At 37.7% G+C, this 16,084-nt stretch overlaps 1 protein-coding gene across 1 annotated transcript in view; it reads right to left on the reverse strand.

Annotated features, from left to right (window-relative positions):
- The window catches only part of csmd3b (CUB and Sushi multiple domains 3b), a 441,168-nt gene that overhangs the window by 71,002 nt on the left and 354,082 nt on the right, over window positions 1–16,084 (reverse strand). The window contains exons 35-44 of the mRNA XM_016281251.1: window positions 14,519–14,643; window positions 13,528–13,624; window positions 12,026–12,130; window positions 10,912–11,030; window positions 10,697–10,766; window positions 7,610–7,726; window positions 7,301–7,510; window positions 7,022–7,210; window positions 5,476–5,653; window positions 2,586–2,731 (exon numbers count right to left, since the gene is read on the reverse strand). Of these exons, the coding sequence (XP_016136737.1) occupies window positions 2,586–2,731; window positions 5,476–5,653; window positions 7,022–7,210; window positions 7,301–7,510; window positions 7,610–7,726; window positions 10,697–10,766; window positions 10,912–11,030; window positions 12,026–12,130; window positions 13,528–13,624; window positions 14,519–14,643 (1,356 nt within the window). The remainder of the gene's footprint in view (window positions 1–2,585; window positions 2,732–5,475; window positions 5,654–7,021; window positions 7,211–7,300; window positions 7,511–7,609; window positions 7,727–10,696; window positions 10,767–10,911; window positions 11,031–12,025; window positions 12,131–13,527; window positions 13,625–14,518; window positions 14,644–16,084) is intronic.

The following is a 16,084-nucleotide window of genomic DNA, read 5'->3' on the forward strand; positions in this document are numbered from 1 at the left end:
TGCGACCTTAGCGCAGAGCGTTATCAATCGCTTACATCTGACAGCGGATATACGCTAGCGCTAGCAAGTAAGCGTGTCACAGTTGGTGAAAACGCCAAGAACAAAACGACCCGCATAATGAGCAAATCACTTAAGAAGAGAAGGAATTAACCGAACATTTATCCGGCTATGGATTGCATGAGTAATGCATTTGTTGTGTGAGTATAACAGCACTGTGGCCCTATCCTGTGCAATGTATAGATAGCCACAAGTTTTGATGATAATTACTGAGTAGCTTTGCACAGCGTAATTGGCGAGTTAATTATTCTGGTGTTAATGAAAACTGCGAACGCAACAGGACCTCGAAGCAGTCGAGCTGATTCGAAGTTTGACATGAAGCCATAATAATAATAATAGAGACTTCACACTGATTAAGATGGATATCAGAAACCTTTGAGCTCTTTGCTTTGAGGACATCATGAACTGAGTCTTCCATCATGAGATGGAAGACTTTGGCTTTGTCTTCTCTTGCCAAGTTGAGGTTTCAGAAGGCTGAGTTGAAAACACACTAATTAACTATTGAAGCCCACTTAGCATGTGGCTCCTTTTCTGTTTGCTTCCTGACGGGTTCCCTGTTGTGTTTTGGGGTAAGTGGCCAAAATGGAACGGCAACAAAAGGGGCAGCCCGGAGAGATGAGGGTGGACGCTCTGATCAGCAGCCATGTGGCTGAAGACACTATACTTCCCTACAAGAGGCTTTTCAAGTGGGTGTGAAAAAGGAGGGAAAAAAACAACAGAGGGTTGTGATTTAAACCCCCCCACACACTGAATTTATTCAATTACAAACCTTCTTTGTTGTTGTCTGGAGTTTTTCTTTGATGAATCACAGACCGGGGAGGCGGAAATGGATAGTTTGTGAGTGTGCTTACTTCTGAGAGCCATTCAAATGAGACTTCGGAATTAAGTCGTTAAAATGGGCTATTTGGCGCTTCTCTAACTCAGAGATGCCTCTTTGATGTCCTTGGTGTCTGGACGGAATATTGAGTAAAGCCTCGCTAATAAACCTGAGTGAATTTGGAGGGCATGATCTCTGCATTTGAGAGCGCATTCCGAGCTCATAATCATATTCCATAGATTCCTGTCTAAGCTGCTTTGGCTAGATTGACTTTAAAACACTAGAGGATGCGACATCAGAGAGCAGATTGGCAGACCCGACAGAGCCCTAATATGATTAGATAAACATACTAAATACTAGATGAATATTTCCATTTAATGGATGGAAATTTTTACTAATTCATATCAAAGCAGTTGGTGGAAATAAAGTTGTCTTTCAGGCTCGGTGTCCCATTTACTCAGAATCAAACGGAATCAAAGCTAAACTCATTATGATGGACCGGGGTATTCCCAGGGCAAATCTGAGTAAATATAGACGATCCTTTCTCTTTGTTATGTATGCGCATCACAGACTAAAATATCTACAGATGGAAAATTAGTCATCTGCAATTCAATCCATGAAAGACGGTGAAGAAACTCAACACACTGAGTGATAAAACAATATGGTCTGGAGCATAAAAACTCACAACAAGAGTTTTCTACTTCACATCTGGCAACACACAACATTAAACATGCATAAGAATAATTCTCCAAAATTCGGCGATCACTTACTCACCCTCTTGTCTTTCTTAAACTGAAAATTTATTTGGTGGAGCAAAAAAGGTTGAGTTGCTGCTCTTTGCCATACAATGAAAGTGAATGGTGCCCAGTGATCATCAGCTTAAATTTGAGACTATTCCTTACATAAAGCAGGTTTCAGGACAGGATGGAAGAGAACAGTGGGGATATTCTTCAAAACCTTTCCTTTTGTGTTCCACAGCAAAAAGAAAGTTATACATTTTTAACATGAGCGTGAGTAAATTAAATCCTTTTAATTTTTAGGACTATCCATTTAATAAAGGATTTAGAGAACCTAAATGGAAAATATACAAACTAGACTATTCAGCGAACATTATAGATAACCTTGAGATGGTTGGTGTGACTCACAGTCTCATGCATCTCAGGATCATTAAGCCCAGAGTGACAGCTGACATGGGCTAAGGATCAATATGAAAGCATGTAATAAACTATAAATACTAGTCAGCAGCCTGACTCAAGTCAATATGATCAGTGCATATGTAAGCCACTTTAAACGCCTGGTGGGGACTGAAATTACACAGTGATGACAGATATTTATTGAATCAAACCAGTTTTTAACTGTTTGCAGATCACCTCAGGTTCTTGAAAAGCATCTTACACTATTTAGCACCAAGGTTAAAATTAAACAAGTCTAAGGAATAATTCATACAGAAGTGCAAGTATGTTTAGGTGGCTTACATACACAAGAGGGATGAGGCTACAAAGTCTGAATGTATAACTTGCCCTCAATTAAAATTCCTTTGAACAGATAAAAGTATAAATCATTCAGTCTCTCACAGACACAAATTATATAGAGTTTAAACAGTTGGGCCAACAGTTTAATTGCAATTTGTGTTGTTAAAGCAGTCAATGAGGCTCTGATTGGATAAACTGGTAAAACACGTCTATGAATGCAACCTGAAGTGGCATCTCACCATGGTAACTAAGCACAAAGAAACCACTTCCACTGAAGTCGCTGTGGAACTTGATGAGGATCTGATTGGACGTGCTGTAGACAGACTCCAGGGCTGTGTTACCACTGAATTGACCGATCTGGGGCGAACTCTGGTCAGGACCATCCCTGCAAAAAACAGAAATCAAGTGAGATTTACAAAGCTACATCCAGAATGACTGATCTCATGACTCAGGCCTAAGTCAACTTATGTAACCGGTTTGGAAACAAAGGGTTTCTAAAAAAAAGTTGTTTCAGCGCAAAACCACCTGCAATCTACAATAAATGGAGCCTTAGTGTTAAAATGAAGTCATTGTCACTCTTTTCAGTACAAGTAGACCTCTTTTCTAGGAAAATTAAGCTCATTATATATTCCGCCTTGTTTACAAAATTGTTCACCTGGCTCAGTTATTGTGGGTGGTAAAGAGAATTTGTTAAAAGTTTTTCTGTTGATCATGGCAGCACGCAATAATTCATAAAATGATGAACAAAAGATGGGAAAAAGCTTTATAAGTGGGCATACCATCAAATATACTCTGCATTTAAAGCAGGGTCTTAAAAAACACATACAACAAGTGCAAATTCATTTTTTTTTTGTGGTCTGAAACACCCAGTAAGAATTTGCAGTTACACATAGAGTAAATAAATTAAACATTTTAAGACTCATCTCCACTGCATTTTATCGCTTAAAATTGCTTTATGGATCTTAAGTCACTGAAACATGACTTTAACCTAGTGGCCCAGCAAAAATAATGACTCTGCAATTACACAGAGTAAATAAACTACGTGCTTTATAGTTTAAGACTGATTTCTGCTGCAGTACGTCGCTGAACGCTGCTTTTATGAGCCATATTGTCTGAAATGGGACTATAAGCGGAGACAGCAATATTTCCCCTATTATTGACAGCAAGAAAAAGCGAGAAGCGCATCTCTCTGTGTCATTTCTCTGTGTCTTGTAGTTTATTAAGCTATCTTCTTGCCATATCTGCTGCTGTCTTTACATTAGGCCAGCCCAGCAGAAATGCATATAGTCTTCGTTCTGTACATGAACGATAGAGCTGGACTAATGAACCAGAAGACACTGTTTTATCTAGGTCACCTATGATGCATGAGATGGTCACTAGTAGCAGCACACTGAGGAACCGACGGAGCACCCAGAGAGAGAAATACAGAAGCTTGTTTGCAAGTTTGTTCGCAAATTTTAGTAGAGCACGTTGTCAAGCGGGTTTTGGGACAGACTGTAGCACTGTAACATGCAACATAAATGCAATCTCAATTGCAGATTGTACAGAGCAAAAAAGTAAGAAAAATGCAATCATAATGTAACCTCTATCTGTGGTAAAAATGCATTATTTAACACAATGGTGAGTGTAGGGTATGCAGAATCCATTAATAAATAAATGCACCCTCAGGAATTTTTCTTAAACAAGAGGGACCTCTGATATGAAAAGTGAACAGCTGACATTAATTACTGGATTTATCCTGGGTTTCTTTCAATGCATTATTCCATCTCCCCCGCAACTGGGTGTCACAACGATGTGAGAGACAATTAGTCAAAAGTCTCTGCTCTTCCGAACATCCAATTGGCCTTAACTGACTCTGTAAGGACACAAAATCTGGCTAAAGCCTGCTGTTATCTGTGACTCCGTCTCTCATCATATATCATATATCTAATAAGATATATGCCAATAATTTCAAATGTTGCACACTGTGTTACAAAAATAGCTTAAATTCGGAAGCCTGGAAGTTGTACTTTGCAACTTTTACTTCAAAGAACTTTAAGTATAAAATCTGTATTGTTGTAGAATTATTCCTCATAATAAGCCTGCCAAACCTCAAGAGATATTTCTTCTAGTTTGAAGACACACTCCCTTTGGAGTCTAAAACACCAAAGCAAATGGGCTTAATTTCCATAAGGAGGCCAAAACCAGTAGCTACAGAAAGCAAATAAAATAAAGTATACCCAATTAGCAAAAAGTCTTTCCTGAAAGGTTAAAGAGACAAAGCTCAGAAGGGAAATTATGTACAACTATTAAAAAAAGCTGCAGAAAGTCATTTATGCCCACAAACCAAGCATATGCAAACTTTTGGACACAATAATTAAGGTAAATTGAAGGTGAAGTTTACATTTTTCTTAATATAATAAGAAGAAATAAAATTGAAAAAAAAAACAAACAAAAAAAAACAAACACAACAGTATGCTTATATGAAAAATCTTTTTTTTTAGATAATTATAACACATACTAATGATAAATAGAACTAAAACTCTTTTTTAATCTACACTGAAATATTAAATCTGTATCTGAAAATAGATTTAAATATTTAGCTAATGTGCAGTTTGGTGACACCTCTAGTATCATCCAAGACCAGACAAAGTCAAACAAAACAAGTGTGAAGTTTCCATTTTAGTAACAAGACACCACATCAGGGAACCCAGAAGCGAAACAGAATTTAATCCTGAAAATTGTCTCCTGACTTGAGGAACTGTGCAAAGGCAATTTATATAACTACTTTTCAAATGGAGAGATTGGAGAGAGATGCCTAACCAAGCAAATGAGGTGGCAGCTAGTCCTAAAAGTGTTTTGGGGAGATTTAAAGGATGATTTCCTTCCACAGACATGAGAAAGTGTGCTTTGAGGCTTTTCGGAGGACCGCAGCCTGTCTTGCACACAAGAGTGAGTGTCTTATGTTGAAGGACGTTCGGAGGGTGGTCACAAATGGCTCTCAGTTCTTGTGGTTCATTCATCTACATGAGCAGTCCCATCTCTCTTACTTCTTCAGTGCTATAATTATTTATCATACACTGATGAATATTAACTGATTCCTAATAAGGTCATCATGACATATTTAAAAGATTTCCTATGAGAGTTTACCACACAGTGATGTAGTCGTAGATGGGTTCAGTGCTGAGGACAGTGAAGTTGATGTAGATGCCGTTTCCAGGGGGCACCCGGACACTCCACACACAGTCCTGGAAGTTGGGGTATTCAGCTGGGTGACCCGGTGAGAAGATGGTGCCGTTCATGGAGGTGATGTTACCGCCACACAGAGCTTTTGGGGAGACAGAAAAAAAGTAATGTTTAAAAACATACATTTTGTGTATAGATAGAACATCTATCATATATCTACATATCTTGTGTCATTTAAAAACAATGTGTTAATGTAAATAAGAGATTACACACAACCCTATAATAGTGGCCTAGGAAAAGCTATTTTATTGTACACATGGCTGGTCCTATATCACTGTGGGTGACATGTTTAGGTTACATGACCTAATGAATGTCTTCACACTTTATATTGTTAAACCCCAGAATAAATTAATATCAGGTGAAAAATGCTATGAAAACTGCACTTTATAAAGGTATCAGTAAAATAAACATTATTTTTATAACATGATTCTGCATCCACACTACAATTGTGAGATATATATTGAATATTCATGAAATAGTTGCATTGGTTTTTCTGTCAATATAAGATAAAGTAACACCATGAATATTGCGATGATTTTAATGTACATTTCAATCGGTTAATTAAGACGTTTTCTTTATTGATTCTTCCTTACTTTGATATCACTGATGTAAAAATCAGTAGCAAAACAACATTAGTGTTGTTCAATTCATTTCCAAGATCAATTCATTAATTTCCATGATCCAGTGAGTCACATTGTCCATTTCAATGAATCAAATAAAATCACTGATTCGTGTCATCACTCAAAAATATTAATGGAAGCCTCTGTTTGACAAAATGTTTCTATAAAATATATCTAGGCAAATATTGCTGTTAGTTATACTTGTGCATATAAACATCTTCATTCAAAACATGCCTAGATTGTTAACTAGATTTTTACTCTATTTTATAAACATTTGGAATCTACTTGGCAACGATGGCTTTATTTAGAATTAAAATAAAATAAAAATTATTTGTCACACTATGAAGACATTTCAGAACAAATCAGCCAGTTCCAATCTCAGCCAACAGATGTCAGTACACAGTCCAAGGCTGCTTCATATCGACGAACAGAAGCTGGCGAAACAAGAATAAAATGACCTAATGTATCTTTAAAGGTTTTATCTCCTAAAGGTCATCTCACAGCCGTGATCGCTCTGCTATGACATCACCTCACCTCACTGTGCTCTGGGAAATAATGTGGATCAGTGAGCCATTGAGAATTTGTTCTCACCATAGAGATGCGTGGCGCTGTTTAACATCACGCATTATCTAGTAATATTGTTGAGATAAGGCAATAAATCTCACTCGTGAGCTTGCGTATAATCTCATCAGCTGTAAGCAACTGATGACACTTTCATAATAACTTACACTGAGCAGTTGCGTGCATAAAACACTGAGGTCATTCAATTTCAATAGCGAATAAAGGTGGTGCATAAAGAATTTATATTGAGGGGAAGAGTAAAAATCCACCTTCACAGCGTGGTATAGGGTTGTTCCAGTTCCTGCTGATTCCATGGAGGCATGTTAAAGAGGTCTCGCCGATGAGAGAGTAACCAGGTAAGCACTCGAAAGACACCGTCATGCCCACGCTAAAGTCACTGCCTATTACGATACCATTCCTGAATGGTCGGGGGTCAGGACAGCTCTGCAGCTGATAGGCTGAAGAAAAACAAACAATTGAGGAGGATGAATGTAAATAACTCAATAATAAGACACCTAATGGATCATGTAAAATGTTCAAAGTCTTACCTTGGTATGTAATATGAAATCCAGGTTTATTCTGGGAATAGTCGCTGTGAAAGAAAAAGCTGGTTTCATGGGTGGTGCTGAAGAGCGACTCAGGAACCTGCGGCCCACTGAACCTGTCAATCACTGTACCAGTCTCACTAGGCCCACTTCGGATCTCCAGGTAGTCATGGATTGCCTCGGTGGAGAGGTTCAGGAACTGCACGTGGATTCCTTAAACAAAATGTTGACCACAGTAAGTGACACTGATAAAGGCCTTGAGTCACAAAATTCTTTAGTTCACTCCAACACAGTTTAATGGCATGCACGTACCGAAGCCAATGGGAAGGGTGACCGTCCAGGTGCAATCCAGACCACTTGGGTAGTTGCCAGGAAAACCAGGGCTCATAATTACTCCGCTAACCTCTGTCATGGCTCCACCACACTGAGCTGTGAATATACAGATAAAGATTTACTTGTTATACAGCCAAAAGTGTTGCACTTCATGCACTCCTTCTCTACTGCATCACTGAATGAATACATCACAAAAAAGTCACGAAGTCCTGATTATTTTCCCCCCATAAGGAACAAAAAGTACTTTTTTACAAATATGTCACACTGACATACCTTAAAATAGTCTTTTAATCTGAACATTTGGTAATTGCATAATGCATTTACATAATGCATAATAATGCATTCTCAATACAAGTTCAATTTGTTAAAATTAATTAGATTAATGCATTAAATATCATGAACTAAAATATTTGTTTGTTATTTAATAAATGAGAATGTATTAATCTAAGCTAATTATTATTTATAAATATGCTACTGATCAATAATAATTAATGTTGGCTAATAATGTATAGTAGTATTAACTTTGAATTAATGAATTAATTATAATTAAAATTAATTTGAAGTTGTGCATAATTCCACTGCCAGAATTATACTGCTTTTATGACACTTTTTTCATCTTAATTTAATTAATTTGCTCATAGTGTGTTTTGTGACATAATTCACATAATTGATTCACATAATTCCAAATATTTTGCACATATTTTATCAATCATTTATGGAGAATGTATTTCCTGGAGTCATGATACAAATTATAGATACAGGAAATAGAAATGCAACTAAGGTCATATGAATCACTTCTATTTGTGACAAGATCAATGTGAAGAACAAGTAGTCGTATATCCCTAGCAGTGATGCACTATAACTGTCCATACGTATATATATGAAAGTGCTGAGAGCTCCTGTAAACCAGAAAAAAAATCCTTGTACATGTGATCTCACTTGGCCAATAAAGCTTTTTTGACTCTGAGAAGATGGGCCTCAGCCTGCTAAATGAGAGTAGCAGATCAAAACCAGTGTAAAAGCTGCAGTTGGCAAGATAAATCCCATTTACATATTACGTCAAGTCCCTTGTGTTCAGTCCTTTACGTTTCACTTACTCTTAGATTAAACTGTTGCTTACGAAGAGGCAAAATAGAGGAGCAGAAAAGCACTTAACAGAAATAAACATACTGGAATAAAAGAAATTCTGAACTGCAGTCTATTTGCTTGGCACCAAGACAAAAGCTATTGTCTCTTATAGAGGCATGAGGAACATGATAAAAAGCACCAACACTTCTGGGGTTTAAAGTCGTGATTCCAACAGTTTTATGTAGATCACAGCTAATAGTCATGGATGGGAGGTCTAGTTTTGGCACAGGAGAGGCTGGACAATGTTGCTGCATATATCAGTAGTAGAAACTTCCTTCCAACTTCTTTCAAACAGGATGCAAAGGGAATTGGGCAGGTCAAGGGACAGCCAACTCAAACATGAGCCAAAGCAATATAAAAGATAAACAAGGTGCCCTTGATCAGTGATGAACTGATCTGAGGAAAAAGACACAAACTTGGTCTTGTAGGAAAGCCTGCTGGCCACACAGGATATGCTATAAACAGGATAGGATGATGCAGTGAAAGGGAGAGAAATGTCTGGCCCATCAGCTTGGCAGTCAAAGAGAATCTCCATCTTGCATTTCACAAGGAGCAGATGGAGAAGAGTGCATCCCCCACAGACACATACAAATCGTTGACCAAACTGATCATTTCTGCTCTTGAGTTACAGACGGGCAAAATATCAACTGTACTAAGGGATACTCTGGCCACTTTGTTTAGCAAAGATTTAAAATTTTCATTACAGCTGTAAATGTGCATGATAATGCAACCAATGGCATCAGTTATGGGCGGGGCTATCTTTTTTTTTTTTTCAAATATATGTTTGTGAACCATGACTTTATGACAGTAACCAAAGTCCCTTTAAGGCAAGTTATGTTACTCAGCGGCCATCTTTGAAACGCCTCTCGGGCATGCAAGTGCAGTTCCTATCACTTTGAATGGGGAAACATTAAATTCTCCAAAGTTGTTCACTAAGCTTACGATTAAATGTTATATTTGAAATTACCAATGAAATCTGACAACAACTGTGTCATAAATGTTGTTTCTTTTGCTCAAATAGCGTAATAAAATGCATATTTTTCAGGCTAGATCAGCCAGTGCGCATGTGCAGTCCTGAGCGCACGTCTCAGAGCACTGATTGTTTCTATAGCAATCGGGACTTCTAACAGCAGCTGCAGTGATGCGCTGACTTTACCGACTAGTGATTGGCTCTTTCATTCAGAAGGCGGGGCTTCCTGCGGTTGAGCGGCCATATTAAGCGTTGGATTTTTCCCCATTCAAAACTATACGAGTAACACGTCTTGGGTATTCTATAGTCTTTGCTGTAACTTCCCTAAAATAAAAGCAAGAATTGAAATATTTACATATTATTAAGTGTGCTGAAAAACAAATGTATCTAAATGCTTTATTGGTCATGTTTGTGTTAAAAAAGCTTGATATTCATTTGGAAAAAGGTTCTGGCAGTGACAAAAAACAGCACTCATGAAAACTCATGCTTAGAGATGTCTTTGCCATTTGAGCTGAGCAGAAAGCACCCGGAAAGGAGTGTTAAAAAAGTCATAGTTGTGGAAGAGCTTGCATTCAGAATGTGTACGAGCAGCTGGGTGGTAAATTATTGAGCTGGGTATTTCAGGATTTTCAGCTTGGCTGAGGCCAAAACAGTTGAAAAATTAAGGCAAACACTGAAACATAAAGGCTCTAGTTGGCTTTCATTTTAAAAACGGCCCCATAAATAAACACCAGATAATCCATCACAATATTCTATAGTGTGATCGAAAACTCTGCCGCGCTCTGCATTTAAGGAGCGGAATTAAATAAAACCTGCTGGGACAGGAGTAGAATTTAGAAGGAGATGATGAATCAAACTTCAGCCTAAACTCACATAACCCATCGTAGAGTCTCTTATTCAATTGCTGATGAAAGGGAATCTGAAACTGAGAAACACAATCTTCCACAATCCATTTCATAAGACCTTACCGAGGCAAAGAGGTACCGGATAATTCCACCTCCTCACTGGTCCAGGCATGCATGTGATATGAGCATTTCCCTAGACGAAAACAAAACAGATCATTATTTTCAAATCACAAATACTGTGCTCGCAGGAATATATGACAAAACTGTTTGCGAAGAAGTGATCAATGCACAAAATAAGTCAGATGCACTGTATGTTTTAAACAACACATTGGCCTTACCTGTAAGGAATATCCTTGCTCACACTGGAACATGACAACATCTCCCACCATGTATCGATCCCCTACTTTAATCCCATACGTTGGAGTCTGAGGCTCTGGACATGTATCTAGGCCAATAGCTGTAAACACAGAGTTCATAACTGATGCAATCATCTGATATATAAAAAATCTCCACAGAATAACGTTGACAGCTACTGTGTGCAAAATATTTCAGGTTGCTGAACTCCTAAAAGGATGGATTTGTATTTCAGCAAGCCTGTGAGGACATCTGGCTCTGTTTTGTGTGGAACAGGTGTCTCTCTCTGGTTCAGCACCTGCAGCCATACAGATCATTTTGCCAAATTCTGATATAAAAATATGTCTATTGGCTGGGACCACCTCTTTTTTTCATTGCCATTCTCCCCTTTGATTACTATCTGTAGTATCTATCTATCCATCCATCCGTCGCTGCCTCTTGAGTCTGTCATTCTATTGTGTCTATCTATTGTGCCTGTCTATCTGCCATTTATCCAACTATCCCTCCATTTGTTTATCTGTCCATCCATATGTCTATCCATCCATCCATCCGTGAGTCTGTCTTTCTATTGTGCCCGTCTGTCTACCATTTGTCCAGCCATCCGTCCATATGTCCATCCATCCATCTGCGAGTCTCTTTCAATTGTGCCTTTCTATTGTACCTGCATATCTGCCATTTGTCCATCCATCCATCTATCCATGAGTCTATTTCTATTGTGTCTATCTATTGTACCTATCAATCTGCTATTTGTCCATCCATCCTTCCATTTGTCCATCCATCCATCCATCCATCCAAGTCTGTCTTTGTATTGTGTCTATCTACTGTGCCTGTCTATCTGCCATTTGTCCATCTATCCATCTATTTGTCCATCTATCCATCCGTCCATATGTTCATTTGTCCATCCATCTATCCATCCATTCATTCATCCAATACATATTACGTGCATAGAAAATTGAAACGCTAAAGACTTTCCCAAGAGGTCAAGGTCTAGGGTGGGGTTGTACATGCAGGCTTTATTTAACACAGAGTGTCCTGTTGGACTCGGTCATTTGAAAGGAATCAATAGAGTAATGTTGTTACACTGCTGTTGTGTCGTACCTGTGTATTCCAGATGGAAGCCTGCTGCTGACACACTGATGTCTGACACAAAGTTCAGGTAGAGGTTGTTAGATGTGCTATTCAGGAGCTGAGGAATGGTGGTTCCTGATAACAAAGAAACTGTGTTATGCATGCAATGGACTGCAGAAGATTATGAAAAGCTGCAATTCTTTACTTTTGCAGTCAAAATCACATTAGCTGGGGTTGAAATAAGAAACAGATAAAGTGGATTACCAAGCAAAGACATTTCGAGCATACCAAAAGACTTTTATTAATGGCAACATCTTAAATGTCCATGCTGTGATGAAAAGTTTTGGTACACCTGTTAACATTTGTATTGTGACACGGCACCCTCACTGTTTTAAATACTTCCTGCTGTACGGTTCAACTCTGAGGTCAACTTCTGAGCTGCTGGAACCATCTCAATTATTGCTCCCGCAGCGCAGCCATAAAAACCTTGACTGTCCCTGAAAGCAAGATAAAGTCACAGTTCCCAACAGGACACCATAAAGCAGTGTTTCCTATGCTCCAGGAACAGTCCAGAAACACTGTTCCAAACACTGTACACCGTCTCTTGATGACAAGAAGACCACTGAGCCATCAGGGCTCAGCAATGACAAGCTGTTAGCATCAGTACACTTTCTCTGGCCGCTCTGTTTAAAAACAAATAAAGTGCTGAGTGGTGAGGTGCATTGCCCATTAGATGTGCTGCCAGACATAGCAATTAATTAGCTAGCCAAAAACAGCATGATGTGCCTCCTCCAAGTTTCCTGGCTCCAAAAATTACAAACGATTGACTTTCTTCAAGGTGTGACTCAATTAATGATATCAAGTTCTGGCGAGGAATCTCTGATGCTTTCATTTGAATTCATTTCTTGTAAAGACTAAGAGCAAAGATCATTTTGTTTGGATAGAGGCATTCCATTACTCCTAATGTAATCTTCCTGTAATGTTAATTAAGACCTGAATAACACAAGCTTATTATATGGTTTTCTGGAATACTTGATTCTAATTGGTCAATAATGGCAATCAGCAGTGATATATTTTTGAATAATGACATTCACCAGGGGAACACTGTGCAACCAACCTCATTCCTTATGATTACAAAAATTACCTCTATCCACAGCAACACTAGTCCAGACTTTAGTCTATTTCTAATCCATATTTTAAACCCCATACTTGCGAGTTTATGAATGATTAAATATAATGTTAAATTAAAATAAATAATCAAAATCAAAATAAAACATTTACTAAAAATATTAAATATTTTATTTGTTTACCTACATGTTCTGTGACCATTAATTGACTTATTAAACTGTGGAAATATTAAATTAAAATCTCATGTTGTAACAAATGGAAAAAAAAGTTTGGGAATCCCTGCTACATCCCTGCTATTTAACAATGAGGGTCCTCTAAATTGAAAGAAAATATATATGTTCAGGCAAGAGATATCAATCCCAAAACAGGAAAAAGTATGTATTTTCCAGTAGTTGAACTCTCACCTGAATAGCTGCCCAGTCTGGGTGCATTGTTGTCTGCGCCATCATAGAAATCCAGAGAATCCCAGTTATGTTCTGTGGCAAAACTCACAACTTGGATCTGATTTATAAATAAAGTAAACAAATGAGTAAGAAGTGGTAGAACAAAAGAACACAGCTACAGGAACAGTAAATCTAAAATAAAATCTTACAGGTAATCGTATACTGTAGGTTGACACATACACCAATGTTAAAAATGTATCACGGCTTCCACAAAAATATTAAGCAGCACAGCTGTTTTCAATATAATAATAGTAAATGTAACAGTAAATAATAATAAATATTTATTGAGCATGTAACCAGCATATTAAAATGATTTCTGAAGGATCATGTGACACTGAAGTCTGGAGCAATGACTGTTGAAAATTCAGCTTTGCCATCACAGAAATAAAATAAATAAATAAATAGATAATAAATTAAAATATTTACAATATTACTGTTACTATCACTGACCCCAAATTCTGAACAGAAGTGCAGGTGTGAATTTTACACTGTTTTGATACAATGGTTGCTACAATTGCTAAAAACACATATGGTTAGAATTCGAAGGACAGAGACTTCAAATGGCTTTGATATACTTGTGAAAGGTCATTTAAATATATATTGAAGAATATTAATAGCAAAACAATCCACACTAAGAATATTATTTTAATGCAGCATTAAAAATAGAAACTGGGTGACTGTCAACAGAACACAGTGCGAGAATTCAATAAACACTCTTAATGCTCCATCAACAAAATTACTACAATCAGAAAAAACAGGCAAGGTGAAGAAACAGACTGGCACTGAAGTTTGTAGAACTGTACTCCCCATCATTTCTAAATTAAACATTGCCTTATGCATAATTAATTAGACATTAAGAATTCTCTTTATTGTAGTTTAAACTTTTCCATCACTGACACTTCTTGTCTGAAACATTTAATTTGAGGAACTTCAAACAAGCTCCTCCACTCACTTGGATTCCAGCTCCCTCAGGAACAGACACCTTCCACACACAGTTGAGATTGTTATCGTAGGGTTCCGGGTAACCCGGGGACAAAATGGTTCCCTTACGCATCGCCAGTATCCCTCCACAAGGCACTGCGAAGACAAATCAAAAGACAGGAAAGTGTGTTACAATGAGCATTAACTTTGAATTAAATGGAAGGAATTCATCAGCTTAGGTACAAAAGAGAAGCAACTTTTGATGAATAATCAGAGCTAACTTTGCTGCATGATTACTCACGACTAGGCCTTGATGCCTTCCCGCCTTTAAAAATATTTGTTTTTTTTAAACTGATACTGAGTAGGTGTTGCTATGCTCCTGTAATCAGCTTCCAACTAGGTTTTCATTTAGGTAAACTAAAAATAATAATTATAATGAGATGAAAATTGTCATTGTATTATAGCACAATGAAATATACACTCTAAAAAATGCTGGGTTGTTTCAACCCAACTTTGGGTCAAATATGGACTAACCCAACTTTTGGGTTAAACATTTTATGTAAAAATTTAACCCAATAGTTGGGTTAGTCCATATTTGACCCAAAGTTGGGTTGAAACAACCCAGCATTTTTTAGAGTGTAGCAATGGATGGATATAATAAAAAGATATACAAGATATATGATATGATTCTTGAAAATTCTGTCACCATTTACTCACCCTCAAGTTGTTCCAAACCTGTACGAGTTTCTTCTGTTGAACACAAAATACAAAGAAGGTGATCAAACAGTTGACGGTAGCCATGGTATTTTTTCCTTACTAAGTCAATGGCTACCGTCAACTGTTTGGTTCCCAACATTCTTCAACAGAGTGTTCAACAGAAGAAATAAACTGATTTGGAACAACTTGAGGGTAAGAAAATGATGACAGAATTTTGATTTTGGGAGAACCTTTAAAAAGCACAACGTAGCATAGATACGTTAGGAAATAATGTGTAATGTGTCACATCTCTGCCACAGGAGATGCTTTTGCAATTTTTTCCTGTTTGCTGAAGTGCTGCCAACTATTGTCTACAGCAGCACTAGAAGCCACAGACTGGATCTGTCAATAACAAAGCACAGGCTGCTATCTGACTCTGGCAGGGCAGAACTGTCTTTGTTATCCTATGCTTAGGTAAGATGCTATCTGTCAAGGACAAGAGGATAATCTAGAGGTCAAAGCCAATCACTTTGTTTAAACAGCTACGAGCGGGTAGGGACATCCTGATTGATGTGCCACGTTGCCGAAAAAAAGCAGAAAGGGAGCGGGACAGAGAGAGAGAAGAAACAGGGAGGCTCAATATATCTGTGCCAGATTCTTAAATTATTAACCAAATTCACTTCCCTGCAATTTTGCAGTCATTCATTTTTAACCAGTGATATACAGAATGCACCATGTGCTCAGGTAATCATGTGAAATATCACAGATCGCTGACCTTTGAGGCAGAATACACAGAGATGAGCAGAGAAATAAAACAAATTGTGACATGATAAAGCAGATGCCTGACATAAGCATGGTTGAACATAACATAGGTGTGGCTCCTGAAAAAAAAAAAATGACT

The sequence above is a fragment of the Sinocyclocheilus grahami genome, unplaced genomic scaffold (assembly GCF_001515645.1).
Source record: "Sinocyclocheilus grahami isolate Dianchi unplaced genomic scaffold, SAMN03320097.WGS_v1.1 scaffold149.1, whole genome shotgun sequence".
In the NCBI taxonomy this organism is placed as follows: Eukaryota; Metazoa; Chordata; class Actinopteri; order Cypriniformes; family Cyprinidae; genus Sinocyclocheilus; species Sinocyclocheilus grahami.